The following is a 21,983-nucleotide window of genomic DNA, read 5'->3' on the forward strand; positions in this document are numbered from 1 at the left end:
AGAACAAAAATATCTCTCCCCTCCCAGCTCTTATCTCGAGTTGCTCTTAAGTAGAGCAGCTCTTATGTCGGGGTTCCACTGTATTGAGGAGGAAAATAAACAAATTTCTGAAAAAACAGGTATGATTTCAAACGTTTTCCAAAAGAAAGATGGGATTAAAAAATGAATCTTAGGTATGGACTAAATTATCCTTATCTGTGAGTAATGCATAAACACTGTATAATCTGGTATACCTGAAAGGAAAAACTATCTAAAGGTAATTGCTTCTTAGCTATTTAGGAATTTAAAACATGAGATATACTCTGACTTCCCCAAAGTTTTGGTTGTTTGTGAAAAATATATTTTAATTTCTTTAATTTATATATTTGTTTTTTGTCACATCCTATTCTTTTCCATGACTGCATCCAACAATGGACTGGATTCTTCCAGCATGACTTCATAGGCCTCATGCCATTCTCAGCCTGAAAAAAATGGTGTTCCTGCAATCAACCATTTGAATTCATCCCTGACCTGATGCAAATAGAGAGTTAGTGAAATAAACATGTATTGCTATGTTAGTCTAACTCATTTTCACTAACTACACAGTGTTTAGTTGAACATATGAAACATGCAGCCCCTTTTCTTAACAAAATCTCATTTATAAATTGCAGTGAATAGACCTGAAAAGGTAAGTCTTTTTCAAGACCTGGAAATAGGAAGAAAATTGGAAAACATTCAGCTTTACTAGTTTGGGAAAATATAATTCTAGCAGGCTTCTTGAAAACTTTACAACTTGCCTAGCTGAACTCAATCCAGACAAGACGGAGTGGCTATGGGTCTTGCCTCCCAAGGACAATTCCATCTGTCCGTCCATCACCCTGGGGGGGGGGAACTATTGACCCCCCTCAGAGAGGGTTCGCAACTTGGGCGTCCTCCTCGATCTACAGCTGACATTGGAACATCATCTTTTGGCTGTGGCGAGGAGGGCATTTGCCCAGTCGCTCATGCCCTCATCACCTCGAGGTTCGATTACTGCAACGCTCTCTACATGGGGCTACCTCTGAAAAGTGCTCGGAAACTTCAGATCATGCAGAACGCGGCTGCGAGAGCCATTGTGGGGCTTCCCAGATTCGCCCACATATCTACAACACTCCGTGGCCTGCATTGGCTGCCGATCAGTTTCCGGTCACAATTCAAAGTGTTGGTTATGACCTTTAAAGCTCTACATGGCAGTGGACCAGAGTACCTTCGGAACTGCCTTCTACCGCAAGAATCCCAGCGACTGATAAGGTCCCACAGAGTTGGCCTTCTCTAGGTCCCGGCGACTAAAAATGTTGTTTGGCGGGTCCCAGGGGAAGAGCCTTCTCTGTGGCGGTCCCGGCCCTCTGGAATCAACTCCCCTCGGAGATTAGAACTGCCCCCCCCCTTCTTGTCTTCCGTAAATTACTCAAGACCCATCTATACCGCCAGGCATGGGGGAGTTGAGATACTTTTCCCCCCAGGCTTTTTTATATTTTTATATTTATGTTTGGTATGTATGTGTTGTTTGCTTTTTAATATGATAGAGTTTTATATGCTTTTTTAATATTAGATTTGTTTCGCTATAATATTGTTTTATTACTGTTGTGAGCCGCCCCGGGTCTTCGGAGAGGGGCGGCATACAAATCTAATAAATTGAATGAATTGAATTGAATTCCCTCCTGAATTATGCTTTCTCTCTCCCTGCTAAACCCAGGGCAGCCTGGGGATCTGCATTTGGAAATTATTTATTTCCTATGAAAGAAAATAGATTTTTGCAGGCAGCAAAAGCATTACCTAAAGAATTTCAACACTGGGGAAATAATTCACCTTCCGTTCTTGGTGTGTTTCCACTGTGTATAGTTTAATCAACCCCTCACTATGCCATAACTACCAGGACATTCTTTTCTCCATTTTCTTCTAAAACAATTAGATGAGTTAGTCCTTACCTCAGCAAACAACATTACCATGCAGTAATATCCATTGTGGTATTACAACCCAGTTGAAGCAGGCAATGTGCAGCTGTGAGAACTGCATTACAATAGCAAGTTACCAGAGAAGTAAAGAGTTTTTCCCACTTCCCACAATCACATTCCAATTAAAACTCAGGCCTTAAAAACTTGAATCAGTTCCTTTTCTATCGGTTCTTTAAAAACAAAAATGAAGCTGAATCCTGAGTGGTTTTATAATACCAATCTCTACATATCTTAGACAAATGTGATTTACCAGCTATGGCTTGGGCAAGACAGAAACTATGCTCTGAATCAACCAGAAAAAATATTATGCAGAGTTCCTTAAAAACCAAAGGTTAATATTTCCTGTCTGAATTTCCGTAGAAAATCATCTTGGAATCCTGAATACTAAAGTAGCCAAGTAATAGTAGATCACCATTACTCACCGTCGGTAAACAGAGGTTCTGGGAGCTTCCGAAAGAAGGACTTCAAAAGGCTGCAAATAACATTCAAGTCTTGCCATCGCTGAGGTTGGAGAATGGAAAAAGTTCTTTGATATTTATTTCAATTTTGATTTTCATGTATTATTACATAAAACATTTCACAAACACCATAAAGCAGGTCGAGATCAAACTTTTTTTTTTTAACTGCACTATTGATTTTCCCCAAGATTTTTAAGAAGGCAAATGGCCCTGCCCAATGCAACCAACGTTCTTTACTGGCTTATTGACTTTTTCTAGTCAGATTGGCAAATTACAATACACAGTGTGCACAATTATCAGGAAAGTGAGTATTTTGACAATACTGTATCATTATTTTTACGCATATTTTTCACTTTCAAACTATATAAACTTGAATGCTTAGAAGATATAAGGATATCAGGTGATACATATTTGTGTAATAAAGGAGGAGGTGACCTAAGGAGAGATCAACACTCTATATCAAGGTATGCATAATTATTTATCAGCTTCTTTTTCTAAGGCAAAATGGGCCAAAAAAGAGATTGAACTGACTCTGATTTTTGTTGCAAAAAACCAACAGGGTTGCAAGAAACATGTTGAGAAAAAAAATGCAAATTAATTGCCAGAGAATGAGGTGGCTGGATGGAGTTACTGAAGCAGTAGACGTGAACTTAAATGGACTGCGGGGGATGAAAGAGGACAGAAAGACCTGGAGGAACATTGTACATGGGGTTGCTATGTGTCAGACAAGACTTTGCAACTAACAACAACGAAATTACCAAAGATTGGAGAAGAATGAAACTATCAGGAACCTATTATCCACTAGTGTTGTCATATTCTGAACTGCAACCTACCTGGAATGCCCCAAAATACAAGGTGTTCAGTGCTTGGAGGCATGGGCAAGGTAAGGAAGGCTGAAATCCGACCACCACTGAACAAGACAAATAAGTTAAAATGACAAGACTGAATCAAGAAATATCTAAAGACAGATTTTTCAAAAGTTTCATGGACTGATGAGATGAGAGTGAATCGTGACAGATGAGATGGATGGGCACATGGCTGGATTGGTAATGGGGACAGAGCTTCACTTCAACTTAAACACCAGCAAGGTGGAGGTGGGATACTGGTAGGGGCTGGTATAAAAATTGAGCTAGTTGGAACCTTTTGTTTGAAAACTTAACTTCCAAACTTACTACCATTTTTTAGAAGACACTTTCTTTAAGCTGTAAAAGAAAAAGGTTGCATCGTTCAAGAAGACCATGACTTTTATGCAGGACAATGCTCCACTGCGTGGCTAGCCAGTAAAGACTTTATAGATGATAGAATAATGACATGGCCCTCTTCCTTACCTGATATAAACCTTATTGAGAACTTGTGGGCCCTTCTTAAATGAGATACTTTATGATAATGGAAAATAGTACATACTGTGTTTCCCCGAAAGTAAGACAGTGTCTTACTTTCTTTTTATCCCCAAAAGCCCCACTATGTCTTACTTTCGGGGTATGTCTTATATTGGAAAAAAATTGTCGAATTTTTTGTTTTAACCATAAAATTAACATTTAGACGCAGTGACGTATGGAGGGGGGGCGGCGCGGAAGTGGGCAGGAGGCGGTGCTCATTAAGATCAGAGGGAGGTGGCAGATGCGGCGACGTATGGAGAGGGGGACGGTGCGGACGTGGGCAGGAGGCTGCGCGCAGCTAGATGAGAGGGAGGCGGCAATACCCCCGTGTTTCCCCGAAAGTAAGACATATGTCTTACTTTCGGGGTACGGCTTATATTAGCCGACCCCCCTGAAACCCCCAATACGTCTTACAATCGGGGGTGTCTTACTATCGGGGAAACAGGGTAGTACACCTTTCTGAACAGTGTCTTGGGAGGTTGTGGATTCTGTTGCACAAAAAGTTGATCATCAATAGATTAAGAAACTGACAGACTCCATGAATGGAAGGCTTATTTATGACTGTTACTAAAAAGAAAGGTGGCTATATTAGTCACTGATTATTTTTTTTAATGTCAGAAATGTTTATTTGTATATTTTGAGTTGTTTCCTTATTATTCTCACTTTAAAGAATGAAAATAAATGAGTGAGATGGTAATATTTTCATTTTTCATTTAGTTGCATAATAAATCTGCACACTAATACTTGCCCAATAATTGTGCACAAATAAATATTCTCCTAAGAAAGCCAAAATATCACCTTTACTTTCTTAAATATTCAGGTTTGAAGTTTATTAATATTTATCGGAGCACTGTAGTTGTTCAATAATAAAATTAATCCCCTAAAACACAACTTGCTTAATAATTGTAAATCAGCTCTGGAATCAGTTGCCCCCAGAGATTCGCACTGTCCCCACCCTCCTTACCTTCTGCATGAGTCTTAAGCCTCATTTATGCCACCAGGTTTGGGCCAATTAGATATTGGCCCCCTGGCCGATAAATGTGTTGTATGATTGCTGTCTGGATGGGTACAATAGATTTTTAACATTATCCGGGGGTTTAGATTAGTTTACCTAGTTTTAATTAATTGGATTTTAGACATTTTACTGTGCCTTTTATATGTTGTAAATTGCCCCACGTCCTTGGAGAGGAGTGGCATATAAATCCAATCAATCAATCAATCGTGCACACAGTATAGGAAGTTTCAATTATGCATTTGGTATATTGGTAGTCCCCTACTAGAAGAAGCCTATTCCTTATTTTCTCTGGATCTGCACAGAAAATTAAAAGAAGGGAATATTTACACTTTCATAAAGAACTTTAGAATAAGTTTACATAAATTTGTGTCTTCGTGATGCATTATGATTTGCTGAGCTGACCCAGGAAATGAAAGTTGCATTTGGAATTGGAGTATAAATTATTTAAAGTGCTCAAAATAATTCTGATATATTCATTTTTATAAAACTTGCAAGAACTCTTGACAATAGGAAAGTGATATTTTCGTCACACTATTAATAATAAGATTAAGACTGATAAGAAGCTAAAACAAGGTAATAAATAAAAATAGCATTTGCATTATTTATTCATTTTTATTTATTTGTTAAATTTATTTGCTATCTACTGTATCTTGCCATGTCTTCTAATAGTCTGGTTCGACACAAAAAACATGTAACCCTTCCCTGGTACAGAGCTGAAGGGATTGGATATTGTAGCCTAGAGGTTAATTCTCTGCCTTACAAGGCAAAGGTTGCAAGTCCAAGTCCCAGTGAGGGTATGGCTAGCTGATGAGGCCAAAATAAGGCCGAAATAAATCTATCCTAGTCTCTCTTAATTTTCAAATTCAGCAAAAACATGTGACACATACATAATATAGTTTGTCGGCTATAAATAAATTAACTGCCTTGGAAATGGCCCTGTGTTGGGCCGAGAGGCAAAAAAGTAGCTGCGATGTTCCTTTAATATACCAGGGTGATTCAACACAAAACACTTGTAACCCTTCCCTGGTACACAGCTGAAGGGATTGGATATTGTAGCCTAGAGGTTAATTCTCTGCCTTACAAGGAAAGGTTGCAAGTCCAAGTCCCAGTGAGGGTATGGCTAGCTGATGGGGCCAAAATAAGGCCGAAATAGATCTATCCTAGTCTCCCTTAATTTTCAAATTCAGCAAAAACATTTATTTATTTATTTATTTATTATTTATTTATTTATTAGCTTTGTATGACGCCCCTCTCCAAAGACTCAGGGCGGCTCACAACAGTGATAAAACAATATGGTGCCATGAACATGTGTTATATATGTGTGTGTGTGCGTGTGTGCGTATGTGTGTGTGCGTGTGTGTGTGTGCGTGTGTGTGCGTATGTGTGTGTGTGTGTCCCAAATGTGTTTTCTATTAGAATACACACACACACACACACACACACAGAGTACATACATACACATGCCTCATTTATAAATAGATGCACTATAGGCAAATGGCAGCTAGATGTCAGTACTATCTAATAGTACTGGGGTATTTTATTTTTTAGTAGAAGTGAAGAGAGCAGAGTATAAGCTAAGCAATCTTATTCTCACCTCATCTTGCAAGTTGATTTCAGCTGCCCCTTTGTTTAGCTGCTCTTGTAGGCTGGATACCACAGCATTATTCCCTGGGACTCGATAGATGCCCATGTATTCCAAACCTTTGTCTTCCACTACCTTGCAACAGGCTTCCACAATCAAAGGGATTTTCTACAGAAGACAAGATGATAAAGACACTGGTACCAGGGTTGAAAACCTTAAAAATCAAAATCCTATTTTTTGTACAGTAAAATAAATTGCTCCAATCAGATCTCAAGCCACATTAATTTTTTTAACAGTATATTCCATCTTTCTTATTTAGGGACATGTTATATGGATATTCCTCAAGAAATTACACTATGTCTGAGAAATTTAGTTCTTCCCATTAGGTCAAAACTCAATTTCCTTTACTGCCATTCCCCATTTCCCAATTCAACATAGATCTCTTCCCCTGCATACACTTGCCTACATGTTTACTAAACCGTGAAAACAGGCTAAGCTGTAATTATGTTCTAAGCAAAAGGCTCACAAATTATATCCCATGGCAGATTATTGGACATGTTGTAAGTGATAACAGTTTTCCCTTAACAAAGTTGCCAAGACACAATTCTTATGCAGAATAAAAGACCTAGTGCAATTGAAAAGTCTACCTTGTTGTCAGGAGCTGGCTGGCAGTCTTCTAACCTTATACCAAATGCTCGTGGAACAGGTTTCTTGCTCTTCTTCATTAAGTTGATGCCCCAAGGGGCTTTCTGGGGAACACTGTCATCTGGAGAAAAGAGGGAGAAAAAGAGAAAAAGAAAAGACCATTAACTAAGATGTAGATATGGTAGAGAAAAATAAAAACAACAGATCAAAGGTCAGGTTTATGAGAAAAGTGTTATATGGGAAAAGGATATTTGTTGATAAGGTTTCTTTATAATGTTCCTCTGATATAAGCAAGCTAAGGATTAATATTTTGAAACAAAGAATCCAACAGGATGAAAGAAAGGGTGGAATGTAGCAAAAATATTGATAACAGAAAAAATATGCAGTCAATATATTATGAGAAGAAATAATAATAATAATAATAATAATAATAATAATAATAATATAATATTAGATTTGTATGCCGCCTCTCCGAAGACTCGGGGCGGAAATAATGTGAGATGAGTAAGAAATCAAATTTTATTTTATAGAATTCATAACCTGCCTTACAGAGGATATGAATTTTCAGATTCACATATGAGAGTATATCTGAATATACTCAAATCACATATTAAATTGAAAAATGCTCTCAAAACCAATTTTAAAAGTATATAATGTCAGGATCACAAACCATTTCTAAAAACTGCAGAATAAAAGTAGTTTTAAATTATTCTGTACTTGAAAGATACTCAAAAAAGACTTAGTCTATATCTCTGAGCATGTACCTCAGTCAAACAAGCAAAATCTATTATTTTTCTTGGTCTCCATTGGTTGCTAGAAGTCATCACATGAATATCCATGCATTTGAACTTGTTTTTATGCAACAGATGGGACAAATAGTGCATAGTAATAGTATAGGAAGCTTCTTGGAACATTATTAAAACTATCAGAAAGAATTTATGCAATATATTTTTTGTCAGTCATAAAATAAACTGTTAAAATAAGTAAATTCACAAAAATGCAGATACAAAACTGCAAATGATTCTCTGAGATCATCATACAAGTCCCTAGTTGAAGAGACTTGAATGCAAATCTACAGCAGAATCCATTATAACTGTAGTTTTGAATCAATGCTGGATTTTGGATTCTGCCTCAAGATAGTGTCACTAATGGCAACTGTCTAGCAGTTTTAATCCTCAAGCCATCACTGTGCTAAACACCTAACTCCTACAGCACTGTCTTATGCCTAAATCTATTTACCTATGTATTAGGTTGTATTGCTATTATTCTTGTCATCTTTCACATACTTCTCATCTTTTCATCTTTCTTACTACCTTTTAATATTGGTATATTAGATATCTTATGCACCAGAGTCAGATTCCTTGTTTGTTCAATTACACTTGACCAGTAAACAGGTGGGTTGAGTTGAGTTGAGTTGAGGTCTAGTCTAGTCTAGTCTAGTTGAATCCAGGCTAGAATAGAACAGAATTCTTTATTGGTGAAGTGTGATTGGACACACAGGGAATTTGTCTCTGGCACATAAGCTGACAGTCATTGTGCATACAAACAAAGTGATAAATCATAGATCATAAATCATTGTCTAATCTTTTTCATAGTTGTTTCTTGTTTTCTTGTATTATTTTAAGAAAATTTCAATCAGTCCAATTCAGTGTGTGGGTTATCACCTTTAAAGCTCTTCAAGGCATGGTCTCTATGTAATTCAGACAAGACCAGGATACCTGGTCTTGTCTTAATTACATTGACTCATCTCACCCAGTCAAGTAGGGAGGATATACTACAAATCCCATCGATCAAATAATTGATGGGATACACAGAATATGTATATTATCTACTGGTGTGTTCTAGGAGAAGGGCCTTCTCTACAGTTGCCCCCACACTTTGTAACATCTTACCTTCAGGGTGAGATAAGCAAACAATTCTTCTGCTTGTTTAAAAGAAACATAGAAACATAGAAGACTGACAGCAGAAAAAGACCTCATGGTCCATCTAGTCTGCCCTTATACTATTTTTTGTATTTTATCTTAGGATGGATCTATGTTTATCCCAGGCATGTTTAAATTCAGTTACTGTGGATTTACAAATCACATCTGCTGGAAGTTTGTTCCAAAAGAGTGTTAAGAACTTGCTCTACCATTTATCATGGAAGTCTAAGAATCTATGCAACCCTGAGCACTGTCTTCTTCGTTAACATTTTAGCATTCTGAGTTTTTCAGCTCTGATTTTTACTATTAATTTATCTTGTTCTTAATTTTGTTTTTTGACTATGCTTTTAGTCATGTGTTTAAATTGTTTTATTATGTATGTTGTGATAACCCTCTAGAATCACTTTGATGGGCAGTTTAGAAATTAAACAAACAAATAAAATAAGCAAAGGTGGGACAGATAATAAGATTAGGATTAGGAAATTAGGAAGCAGGATCAGAGTACAAAATGACAGAAATGAGTAGTGGCTAGAGATAATGGAAGCTATAGTTTAGCATGTTTAGACAGTGTCATGGTGTAAAAGTGGGTCTACATAGTAATTTGTGAAATAGACAATTTCTTACAGCACCCCCATTCTGGAGCAAAGCCTTCCATACCTTTCACTGTTACTCCATCTTGCCGTGGGGAGTAGGGCGGAGCTATTCCTGTTTGCTTCTGGCCTTCTGACTTCATCCCTGACACTCGAAGACCTTTGGGGGAAGAATCTGGTTTGGTCCCTGAGGAACTGAAAGGAAAAAAGACCATACAAGAAATTGCTTCACAACTCAGAAATAACCCATTCTACATATTCTGCATGTATAAACACAGAGAGGACTTCGTTTTTCAAGACTGCCTTTGATTTGGCAAAACTTAGAGGAAATGAAGTACATTCTGGGAATGCTAATATAGAAGTCCAAACTACTCTGTCATGACTGGGAACATAGTTCCCTCTAAGCTGAGCAGTGAGCAATCGCTCACTTAAAAATCATCATCAACTCAGAGTTTTCCAAACCTGCCCAGAAGCCGAGAGGGAAAGAGTGAGAGGGAAGGAGAGAGAGAGGAAGAGAGAGAAACAGATAGAAAAAAGAGAGGAAGGAAAAGAGAAAGAAAAAGAATGGGAGTAAGGAAGAGAGAAAGAAAATCAAAATCTATTTTGAAACTAGCTCAACTATTTAAGTGGCATTTGGATATTGATAGAGTTGCCCTATTATGAGCTCACTGTTATAGACACACAGTACAGTATTTTATTTTGAAATTCTCAGAGGCAAAACAGGGTGGGTTTTTTATTTATTTGTTTGTTTGTTTGTTTATTTATTTATTTATTATTTCTGTGCCGCCCAGTCCCGAAGGGACTGCCGCTCAGACACTATACTTTTCCACCCACCCCCCAAAAAAATTAGAGGGAACACTGACTGGGAACAGAAATTACAAAAATGGTTACAATTCTTTTTAACAATATGTATGTACAGTGTTCATCCATGTGTGTGTGTTTGTATGTGTATGTGTATGTATACAATATGTCACAGAAGTGAGTACACCCTCTTACATTTTGTAAATATTTAAATATATCTTTTTATGTGACAACACTCAAGAAATGACACTTGGCTACACTTGTAAAGTAGTGAGTATAGTTTGTATAAAAAATGTGCTGTCCTCTCAAAACACAGCCATTAAGATCTAAACTGTTGCCAGCAAAAGTGAGTCACCCTAAATGATAATATCCAAATATGTTCAAGTAGCCAGTTTCTCTCCTTGGTGTCATGTGACTCATTAGTGGTACAAGGTCTCAGGTGTGAAGGGGGAGCAGATGTTTTAAATTTGATGTTATCACTCTCCCTCTCTCATACTGGTCCCTAGAAGTTTGAAATGGCACCTCATGGCAATGAATTCTCTGAAAAAATGAATTGTTGCTCAAGATAGCTTAGGCTAAAAGATGATTGCCAAGATCCTGAAAAGGAGCTGCAGCACAGTGGCAAAGACCATAGAGCAGTTTACCAGGACAGGTTCCACTCAGAACAGGCCTTGCCATGGTCAACCAAATAAGTTGAGTGCCCGTGCTCAGCGTCATATCCAGAGGTTGGCTTTGGGAAATAGGTGTATGTCATGGTCTAGGGCTGCATGAATGCTGCCAGCATTCATTGAGGGAACCATGAATGTCAACATGTACTGTGACATACGGAAGTAGAGCATGATCCCCTCTCTTCAGAGACTGGACTGCAGAGCAGCATTCCAACATAATAAATACCCCAAACACACCTCCAAAAGGGCCACTTGCTTGTTAAAGAAGCTCAGGGTAAAGGTGATGTACTGGCCAAGAATGTCTCCAAACCTAAACCCTATTGAGCCTCTGTGGGGCATCCTGAAACACACGGTGGAGGTACACAAAGTCTCTAACATCCACCAATTTCATGATGTCAACATGAAGGAGTGGAAGAGGACTCCAGTGGCAACCTGTGAAGCTCTGGTGAACTCTATGCCCAAGAGGGTTAAGGCAGTGCTGGAAAACAATGGTGGCCACCTGAAATATTGACAATTTGGGACCCATTTGGACATCATCACTTAGGGGTGTACTCACTTTTGTTGCCATGAGTTTAGACATTAATGGCTGTGTGTTGCATTATTTTGAGGGGACAGGACATTTACTTTGTTATACAAGCTGTATACTCACTACTTTACATCGTAGCCAAGTGTCATTTCTTCAGTGTTGTCACATTAAAAAAATATACTTAAGTACAGTGTTCCCTCGATTTTCGCGGGGGATGCGTTCCGAGACCGCCCGCGAAAGTCGAATTTCCGCGAAGTAGAGATGCGGAAGTAAATACACTATTTTTGGCTATGAACAGTATCCCAAGCCTTCCCTTAGCACTTTAAACCCCTAAATTACAATTTCCCATTCCCTTAGCAACCATTTAGATTATTACTCACCATGTTTATTTATTAAAGTTTATTAAAAAAATGTTTTTTAAAGGCAGACGAAAGTTTGGCAATGACATATGATGTCATCGGGCAGGAAAAACTGTGGTATAGGGGAAAAAACCTCAAAGTATTTTTTAATTAATATTTTTGAAAAACCGTGGTATAGATGTTTCGCGAAGTTCGAACCCGCAAAAATCGAGGGAACACTGTATTACAAAATGTGAGGGAGTGTACTTCTGTGACATACTCTCTCTCCCCACCTCTCTGTGTATGTGTGTGTGTATATAATGCATGCATATGTATATGTGTCCCACCATAACTATATAAACTAGTTTTGTGACCTTGGGCCCAGAGGTGGATTCTCCCGGTTCAGATTGGTTTCCCTGAACGAGTAGCGACCTGTGGTGTTGTCACAGAACTGGTTCAGTCGGTGCCGGTCCATGGGCACTGTTATCTCTTTTTTTAAATTACCGGCAGTGAGGTAAGCTAGAACCTACCCCTGCTTAGACCTGTAATTTATTTGCTGCTATAGGGAACATAGAATGAGAAAGGAGTAATAGATATGTCTACTGCCCTGAGTATATAAAAATAATAAAGGCTATAAAATAAAATAAAATAAAATAAAATAAAATAAAATAAATAATGTATATAGCAATATTTTTAATGGATGTTCATTTAGCAACCTGAACTTTCAAATGAAATACTGTAGACCATATTCAGAATTATCATCTAAGAAATATTAAAACGTAAGTCTTGACAGAAAGAGAACTAATTCTCAAAGGAAAAGATAGTAAGATGATAAGTAATTTACCTCACTTTTCGGTAATCATTTAGTTTCTTATTGATCAATGCTTGGCTTGCAAACCCAGGGTCCTGGTGATTTTTAAAAAAAAGGGAATACAGAAGGGAAGGGAGAAAAACAGACAAGGGATATGAGAACTCTGGTAAACTCTCATTTCAATGTTTTTCTATTTGACTAAAAAAATCTTTTTGCCGACTTTCTTGGAAAAATTAAAATAAGTCAAAACAGTTTTAAGAATTACTGATGAAAAAGCTCCTGATGGTTTCAATAATAATAATAATAATAATAATAATAATAATAATAATAATAATAATAACAACAACAACAACAACAAGAAAAAGAACAACAACAACAACAAAACAACAATAATAATTTTTTAGACTTATATGTGTAGTTACCTATGTTCATACATAAAGAAAGGAACCTAATATTGTTGGAAATGAAACACCTGCAAATTCTGTTCTGCAGTCTAAGGACTAAATGCAGAAAAACAAATTCTGCTCAATTATGAATTGAAAGAACACGTTATAATTTAGTCAGATGACCAGCAGAGGTCACCATAATAAACCAATTAGAGCTTCCAGCAGAAATTCCATATTAGAATAGAACTCAGAACTGTAGAAATTCAATAATATTCTTTCCCAGACCTTACAATTCTGAGACACTATATTGCATAAAAATCACCAGCCTCCAAAATTTGTTTTATGATTCCAGCAGCTATTGCCTTCTCCAATGCACTGCTGCGGAGAGTCCAACATGGTAATACTTCAGCCTGATTGGCTAGGGACTGAGTTAGATTAGAATAATTATAATTAGCTCCACCCCATCGTTACCCCCATAGCTCAGTCTTAAAAACTCAGTCGTAGTATATAGGGACTAGAGTTGTCTTGCTCTTCATTTTGTATGAGAAAAAAATGTAATAAATAATGTTTTCTCTTTTCCTTTTCTATCTTTCTACAGATCCTGATCAAGGAGACAGAAGAACAGGCCCCTGCACTCCGAGGGTATAGCCTGCACCACCTCTACCTCCTCAGGGTCTCTGCTCTCTGTGGGCACTGCCAAGAGGTGCTCTGCCTGTTCCTAGGCTGGTCCCTGGCCTCCGCGGCCATACCCTGGGAGGCTTAGTGATTTGGACCGAGGCACATTCACCCTCTAAGGGCCCTAACCTCCGCAGCTACACCTTATGGTGAGAGCTAGTGGGGGATGTTGTGGCCTCAACAACGTCCCCCCCCTCGAGCTATGACCTTACCTCGCGTTTTCCTCTTGAATGGACCGAGAGCACAGCAATATTCCAGGTCGAGGCGCGTTTCAAAGCCGCCTCCCAGCTGACGGGCACTTCTTCAAAGAACCGTCGATAGTCACGGCGAGCCCCTGTTGCTGCAGGGAGGTTTCGGAGTGTGACTCCGATAACAAGGAGTTTGGCGGCGAGCCAGCCACTTCCCAGCTGACAGGCGCCTACTCAGCGGCCTCAAAGGAACCGCAGGCAGCTGCATGGCGAATTTGCCATGAGAGCCAATTCGGCAACTTCCCAGCATAGGCGCATCTTCCGGCAGTCGCCAGCAGCGCGGCGAGCCCCTCGGAAGCGAAAGAAATGTCAGGATGCACAGAGGGCCCCTTGTCTCGCACAGGGACAGTCACGCCTGCCATTTTGGGCACTGAAATAGTCGCGCCCGCCATTTTGGACAAGAGATAAATCGCGCCCAGTCATCCTTTGGCGCCAAACTGACATTGGAGGGGGAGGATAGTTACGGCCGCCATTTGGACGTCCAAAAAAAGTGAGGTCCGCCCACTCTTCCAACTCTAGGCGCCATTTTGAGGGAGTCTTTGATCCTCTCAGTGTCAAATTCTATTCTCGGAGCTCATTTCCTCACTGAGGAGGCCACAGCCAGTTTATTCGAGTGTACAACATTCTCTGTGAGCACCTGAACAATGACTGACCCTTCATCCGAGGCTAATGTCCTCTCGGAGATTGGGAGCGTGAGGGAGGAGGCCTCAAAGCCCAAAGACAAAGGGCACCTCTCCAAAGCCAAGGCCAAGTCTTCCTCCTCTAGCCTCAAGGAAGCAGAGAGGAAGATAAAGTCATTAGAGGCACAGCTGGAGGCCGCTCAGAAGCAGTCCTCGCTGCATCCACCTACCACCTTTCAACCACAGGCCCCATCATACCAGGCCTTTCCTTCATGGTTTCCCGCTAGCTCCCCAAGGGAAAATACAGGATCGGTGGCATCAGCTCATAGTGTGGAACTGTCCCCAGACTGCCATGCAACACCTTACCTGGGCACTGATATGCACTCCCTATGCACCATTCTCACAGCAGTAAGACGCAGCGACTGGCTAACCTCGATCGACCTGAAGGAGGCATATCTTCATGTTCTGGTACACCCCGAACATCTGCAGTACCTCAGGTTTTGTTTCAACAACCAACACTATCAATACCGGGCGATGCCTTTCGGCCTCTCGTCCGCACCCAGGACATTCACCAAATTATTGGACATTCTGACAGCATCTCTCAGAGCTCGTTCTATTCGCCTTATGGCGTACTTGGACGATATCGTTATCCTCTCAATAGACCCCAAATGGGCACGAGAGGATCTTGAGCTGACCATCCAAACATTGCAATATCATGGATTTACAATAAATCTACCCAAGAGCCATTTAACGCCAACTACGTGTCTACCATATCTGGGCACGACAATAGACATTCAGTGGCGGCCATATCTACCATTCTGAAACTAGACAACTGGAGGTCAATGATCCACCATCCATGGGTAAGGGATTTCTTAAAAGGACCTTCCAATATTCTGCCACTGGTAGTACACAGATTCCTAACATGGGATCATCCGTCAGTTCTAACGGCATTGTCGGCACCGCCGTTCGAACCTTTGCGACACATCTCATTAAGACTCTTATCATTCAAGACAGCCTTTTTGGTAGCCATAACATCGGCTAGGAGGGTGTCAGAACTAGCAGCCCTCTCTGTCAGGCCAGATTTATGTGTATTGAACCCAAATAGGGTAGTATTACGTCTTGACCCGACTTTCTTACCCAAACTCAATACGCTTTTTCATAGGGCGAAGGAACTTATCCTACCAGATTTCTGTTCTCACGGCGAGCACCCCATAGAACTGCACTCGCATAAACTCGATGTGTGCCGTGCCCTGAAGATATATATTCGACGGATTGCCTCGCATCGTAGGACAGAGGCCCTGTTCGTGTCATTTATGCCTTCCTATATGGGCACTAAAGTGTCTCCTGCGACAATTAGCCATTGGGTAAAATCATGCATTGTCTCTGCCTACGAAGCACAGTCTTTACAGGTGCCAGAGAACATTACCGCTCATTTTACAAGGAGTGCAGCGACCTCGGCAGAGTGGTCATCACAGGCCCCTTTAGAGAACATTTGTAGAGCAGCCATGTGGACTACACCGGATACATTTATAAAACACTACAAACTAGACTCGTTTGGGTCCACAGAAGCGGCCTTTGGCCAAAGAGTGCTGCAGAGGGTGTGTGAAACACATGCGCCCCTGGTCCAGCCTTTGCCCACCCTGTCATCATGATCTTGGATATATATCCCATGTTGGACTCTCCACAGCAGTGCATTGGAGAAGGACCGTTGAACTTACCTGAACGGTCTTCTCGATGCACTGCAAGGAGAGTCCAAACCCAACCTGGCCTGTTGGCCCAGGGGCTCAGTTGAAGTTTTATCTTGTTGAGTTAATAAAGTTGTTTTCTTTGCACTACTTCTTCATTTTTATTGACTGAGCTATTGGGGGTAATGATGGGGTGGAGCTAATTATAATTATTCTAATCTAACTCAGTCCCTAGCCAATCAGGCTGAAGTATTACCATGTTGGACTCTCCTTGCAGTGCATTGAGAAGACCGTTCAGGTAAGTTCAACGGTCCTTCTGTTTCAGTTTTTGGTGAGTGTAGTTTAATAGCCTCCGCAGGCTTTATGTTTGCAATCCTTGCCACGTTTCCATTCATTGGCTGCAACATTGGAAAGTACCCAGAGATCCTTGTATATTGCAGGAAGGCCTCGGCTATCCTTAGCCATATAACTTAATGTACAATTTGCAACTAGGTTCTTCCCAAGGGTGGAAGACAAATTAAGAAAAAGCAATGATGGGACTGCTAAAAGAAGTACATTTAGAGAGCCAGTGGCAAAGCCACCAGGAGAACTACTTCTCACCTCGCCCTCGGCTTTGCTACTCTCCCTGATGGCTTTAATCCAAGCCAGCATGTCATCCCGGTCCTCGGCCTGAAAGAGACATTCACAGAAGTCAGCGGTCGTCAGCCGGAAGACGTGCTTCCTCTTGGTGTCACTGTAGGAGATGTCTACCAGGCACGCTCGGATGCTGATTGGTGGCTGCTCCTCCTCACCTGGGGGCGGGGCAAGGGCCACAGCCTCCCTTCGGTCCTTGCATAAGTAGAGTGAGTGTGCACGCAGGACAGCAAAGACCCGTTTCCACTGCCGGATGCCTCCGCCAACTTTCTGCAGAGGGGAGAGGAAAGGAGGAATGAGACATGAGAAGGGTGAGGAAGAGAAAAAGATCCATAGGAGCGATGTAGAAAAAAACAGAGTGAGACAATGATGCAAATTTATTGGGCACAAGGAACCAGAACAATTCCATGAAAAAGTAACTCAAAAGTAATTTATTATTATTCCTATATTTACAAGAATCTTGCCAGATTAAATGCATTTCCGTGGGAGCAGGCAATCACCGGCTTCAAGAGTGTGACCTCTGTCACTTCCTTTCATGGAGAGACTCCAAGCTAGAGTATTTACTCCCCTCCTTTACTATAACTGGAAATTCCATCTTATATTCTGTCAATATATTAGTTCAGGAAATGAATGTATTCTAGTGTTTCCCAATCTGTGCAGATATATGGATTTCAATTTCCAAAATGACCAGCATGCAATTCTACATATCCTATGTTAATACCCATATTAAGAAAAATTGTAACTAACTCAGAATCACATAACCTTATGCCACATAAGGTTAATCCTATAATCATTCCTTGCTTTCAACCTTCCATCTGGATTTATATCAAACAATTCATAGCATCCTTCTTGTAACTCTCCAGAATTTTATGCTAGATTGACCTAGAAATGTGCTGAGCCAAACCTAGAGCCTTTTACGTGCAAAACTGGCATTCCACCATGGTGCCAAAATTAAAATTGTCTTCTATAATTACAGCAATACAATATAAATTGAATAATTAAGAGTCTTCAAAAGTTAAAGCTATCTTGTAGTATTGAACATATCTCATAGATTTATACTTCTTGGTTTAAATCTGAAATTCAAACCCAGCTCATTGATATGACTGCTTATTTATAAAATTGTTATTAATTCAACAATTTCCATATTAAAATATTGCTAACATTTCAGTACAAATTCATTTCCAAGAATTGGTGTGCAAAGCATATCAATACATAACTGTCATTCCCTACTAGAAGGAAAACCTGTTCTAAAATATAAGCCTTTATTATATTATTTTTAAAGCAACTGTATCCTGTAACAATCCAGTTACTGGACCGGAACAATAATACATATTAAATGGAAAAGAAAGAGCCCCTCCCTCTTATTGCTCTTTTACCAATTATAGATTGCACCCTCCTCTTCCTTGTTATTGGCATTAGTGGGATTCAAAATTTGTATTACTGGTTCTGTGTATGTGGCTTGGTGGGTATTGTAGGGGAAGGATACTGTAAAATCTCCATTTCCTCTCAATCAGGTGGGATTCTGGAGGCAGAAAATAGATGGGGCAAGGGCAGTCAGAACTGGTCAGAATCTGCTAAATCCCACTTCTGGGTACAGTGTTCCCTCGATTTTCGCGGGTTCGAACTTCGCGAATAGCCTATACCACGGTTTTTCAAAAAATATTAATTAAAAAATACTTTGCGGCTTTTTTTCCTATACCACGGTTTTTCCCACCCAATGACATCATATGTCATCGCCAAACTAATAATTTTTACAAATAAATAACAAACAAAAAAATTATTGTTAATAAATAATTATGTTTATAAATATCAGGATCACTAAGTGTCTTATTCAATGGTGAGTACCAGTAATAATGGTGAGTAAATGGTTGTTAAAGGAATGGGAAATGGTAATTTAGGGATTTAAAGTGTTAAGGGATGGCTTGTGATACTGTCCATAGCCAAAAATGGTGTATTTACTTCCGCATCTCTACTTCGCGGAAATTCGGCTTTCGCGGGCGGTCTCGGAACGCATCCCCCGCGGAAATCGAGGGAACACTGTATATTCATTGTGGATTGACAGAATCCCTGTATTAAAGAACAGGCTGTCCAGAAAAAAATTCTGTGTGTGTGTGTGTGTGTGTGTGTGTATGTATGTATGTATGTATGTATGTATGTATGTATGTATGTATGGTTTTTAAAACATGTATAGGATATTAATAGTTTGTACATAAGTAAAAAAAAGTAATGATAAAGAGGATGATAGGACAGTAGGACAGGGACGGTAGGCACAGTAGGCACAGCCCTTGCAGACCTCTGAGGAATGGTGTGAGGTTGACTGTAGACAGTCTAAGGTTAAAGTTTTTGGGGTTTGGGAAAGAAACCACAGAATCAGATCACTCAGTTGCTGAAGTCGTATTTTCTGCAGTCGAGTTTGGATAACTAGCACTAGTGCTGTTTTCATTCTCTCTCTAAGCCTTCTCCTCAGCCTTAAGGGAAACATTACCTATAAAAACTGTGCTGACCCATTTTTGAGACTTTGGGGGGGGCATTTTCAAGGTTTTTTCTGGGCCGCTTTCAAGGCTTTTTTCAGGAAATATTTTTTCTTGAAAATGGGCTGGAAAAGCCTCAAAATGGGTAAAAAAAGCCTTGAAAATAGACCTCAAAAGACCTAAAAATGGGCACATAAAAGGCTGGAAAAGGACTGAAAAAAGAGCTGAAAATTGGCATACGGAGGGCATACACTTTTTTGTTGTTGTTGTTTTCCTCTTCAAAATTTAGGTATGTCTTATAGTCTGAAAAATATGTCAATTTCAGAGGGCGCTTGGGGTTTTACCAGATTCACTCATCCACAGCTCGGCAGAGTCTCTTGCTGAGGCCTGGAGGCTCTTGACCGAATTGCGCCATTGCGACCTCTCTGTGGCACTAGACCCCGTAGAGCTCCATGGTTCAACGAGGAGCTCCGGTAATTGAAACGCCATAAGAGACGTCTAGAGACGCAATGGAGGAAGAGTAAGTCCGAATCCGATCGAACACTTGTAAGAGCTTTTATTAAGACCTACAAAGTGGCGTTCAAGGCGGCAAGATGCGCATACCATGCCGCCTTGATTGCATCAGCGGAATCCTGCCTGGCCGCTCTGTTTAGGGTGACCCGCTCCCTTCTAAATCAAGGGGGAGTTGGGGAGCCCTTGCAGGGTAGTGCCGAGGAATTTAGCTCGTTTTTCGCTGATAAAGTCACTCGGACCCGGGCGGACCTCAACTTCAATTGCATAGCAGTATCGGCTGACAATGAGTTAGTCGACGTGACTGGAGCTAAACGTCTTTGTCCATCTGTCTGGGAGGAGTTTGACTTGGTGACACCTGATGAAGTGGACAAGGCCATTGGAGCTGTGAGTTCCGCCACCTGTCTACTGGATCCGTGTCCCTCTTGGTTGGTTTCGGCCAGCCGAGAGGTGACATGGAGCTGGGTCCAGGAGATTATCAACGCCTCCTTGGGGAGGGGGTCCTTTCTGGCCCCTTATAAGGAGGCACTTGTGCGCCCCCTCCTCAAGAAGCCTTCCCCGAACCCAGCTGTGCTTAATAACTATCATCCAGTCTCCAACCTTCCCTTTATGGGGAAGGTTGTTGAGAAGGTGGTGGCACTCCAACTCCAGCCATCCTTGGAAGAAGCCGATTATCTAGGTCCTCAACGGTCTGGATTCAGGCCCGGTTACAGCATAGAAACTGCTTTGGTCGTGTTGATGGATGATCTCTGGCGGGTCCGGGACAGGGGCTCAGTCCTCTGTTCTGGTGCTTCTTGACCTCTCAGCGGCTTTCAATACCATCAACCATGGTATCCTTCTGCGCTGGCTGGAGAGGCTAAGAGTGGGAGGCACTGTTCTCCAGTGGTTCTCCTCCTACCTCTCCGGTCGGTCACCGTCAGTGTTAGTGGGGGGTCAGAGGTCAACCTCTAGGTCTCTCCCTTGTGGGGTCCCTCGGGGGTTGGTCCTCTCCCCCCTGCTATTCAATATCTACATGAAACCGCTGGGTAAGATCATCCAAGGGCATGGGGTGAGGTATCATCAATATGCCAATGATACCCAGTTATACATCTCCACCCCATGTCCAGTCAACGAAGCAGTGGAAGTGATGTGCCGGTGCCTGGAGGCTGTTGGGGCCTGTATGTGTGTCAACAAACTCAAGCTCAACCCAGACAAGACGGAGTGGCTGTGGGTCTTGCCTCCCAAGGACAATTCCATCTGTCCATCCATCACCCTGGGGAGGGAGCTACTGACCCCCTCAGAGAGGGTTCGCAACTTGGGGTCCTCCTCAATCCACAGCTGACATTGGAACATCATCTTTCGGCTGTGGCGAGGAGGGCGTTTGCCCAGGTTCGCCTGGTGCACCAGTTGCGGCCCTATTTCAACAGGGAGACATTGCTCACAGTCGCTCATGCCCTCATCACCTCGAGGTTCGATTACTGCAATGCTCTCTACATGGGGCTGCCTCTGAAAAGTGTTCGGAAACTTCAGATCGTGCAGAACGCAGCCACGAGACCCATCGTGGGGCTTCCCAGATTCGCCCACATTTCTACAACACTCCGTGGCCTGCATTGACTGCCGATCAGTTTCCGGTCACAATTCAAAATGTTGGTTATGACCTTTAAAGCTCTACATGGCATTGGACCAGAGTACCTCCGGAACTGCCTGCTACCGCACGAATCCAAGTGACCAATAAGGTCCCACAGAATTGGTCTTCTCCGGGTCCCATCGATTAAACAATGTCGTTTGGCGGGCCCCAGGGGAAGAGCCTTCTTTGTGGTGGCCCCGGCCCTCTGGAATCAACTCTCCCCCGGAGATTAGAACTGCCCCCACCCTCCTTGTCTTTCGTAAACTATTCAAGACCCATCTATACTGCTAGGCATGGGGAGTTGAAACACCTTTCCCCCAGGCTCTTTATATTTTAGGTTTGGTATGTATGTGTTGTTTGGTTTTTAAATATGATAGGGTTTTATATTTTTTTTATTTATTGGATTTGTATGCCGCCCCTCTCTTCTTTTTTAATATTAGA

At 41.1% G+C, this 21,983-nt stretch overlaps 1 protein-coding gene across 5 annotated transcripts in view; it reads right to left on the reverse strand.

Annotated features, from left to right (window-relative positions):
- The window catches only part of ARHGAP23 (Rho GTPase activating protein 23), a 252,063-nt gene that overhangs the window by 29,108 nt on the left and 200,972 nt on the right, over window positions 1-21,983 (reverse strand). For all 5 annotated transcript variants that reach the window (XM_070727662.1, XM_070727660.1, XM_070727659.1 and 2 more), the window contains 6 exons: window positions 16,923-17,225; window positions 12,742-12,803; window positions 9,632-9,759; window positions 7,055-7,173; window positions 6,420-6,575; window positions 2,396-2,474 (listed from right to left, as the gene is read on the reverse strand). In XM_070727662.1, coding sequence (XP_070583763.1) covers window positions 2,396-2,474; window positions 6,420-6,575; window positions 7,055-7,173; window positions 9,632-9,759; window positions 12,742-12,803; window positions 16,923-17,225 — 847 coding nt within the window. The remainder of the gene's footprint in view (window positions 1-2,395; window positions 2,475-6,419; window positions 6,576-7,054; window positions 7,174-9,631; window positions 9,760-12,741; window positions 12,804-16,922; window positions 17,226-21,983) is intronic.

Source organism: Erythrolamprus reginae, chromosome Z, assembly GCF_031021105.1.
Source record: "Erythrolamprus reginae isolate rEryReg1 chromosome Z, rEryReg1.hap1, whole genome shotgun sequence".
Lineage (NCBI taxonomy): Eukaryota > Metazoa > Chordata > Lepidosauria > Squamata > Dipsadidae > Erythrolamprus > Erythrolamprus reginae.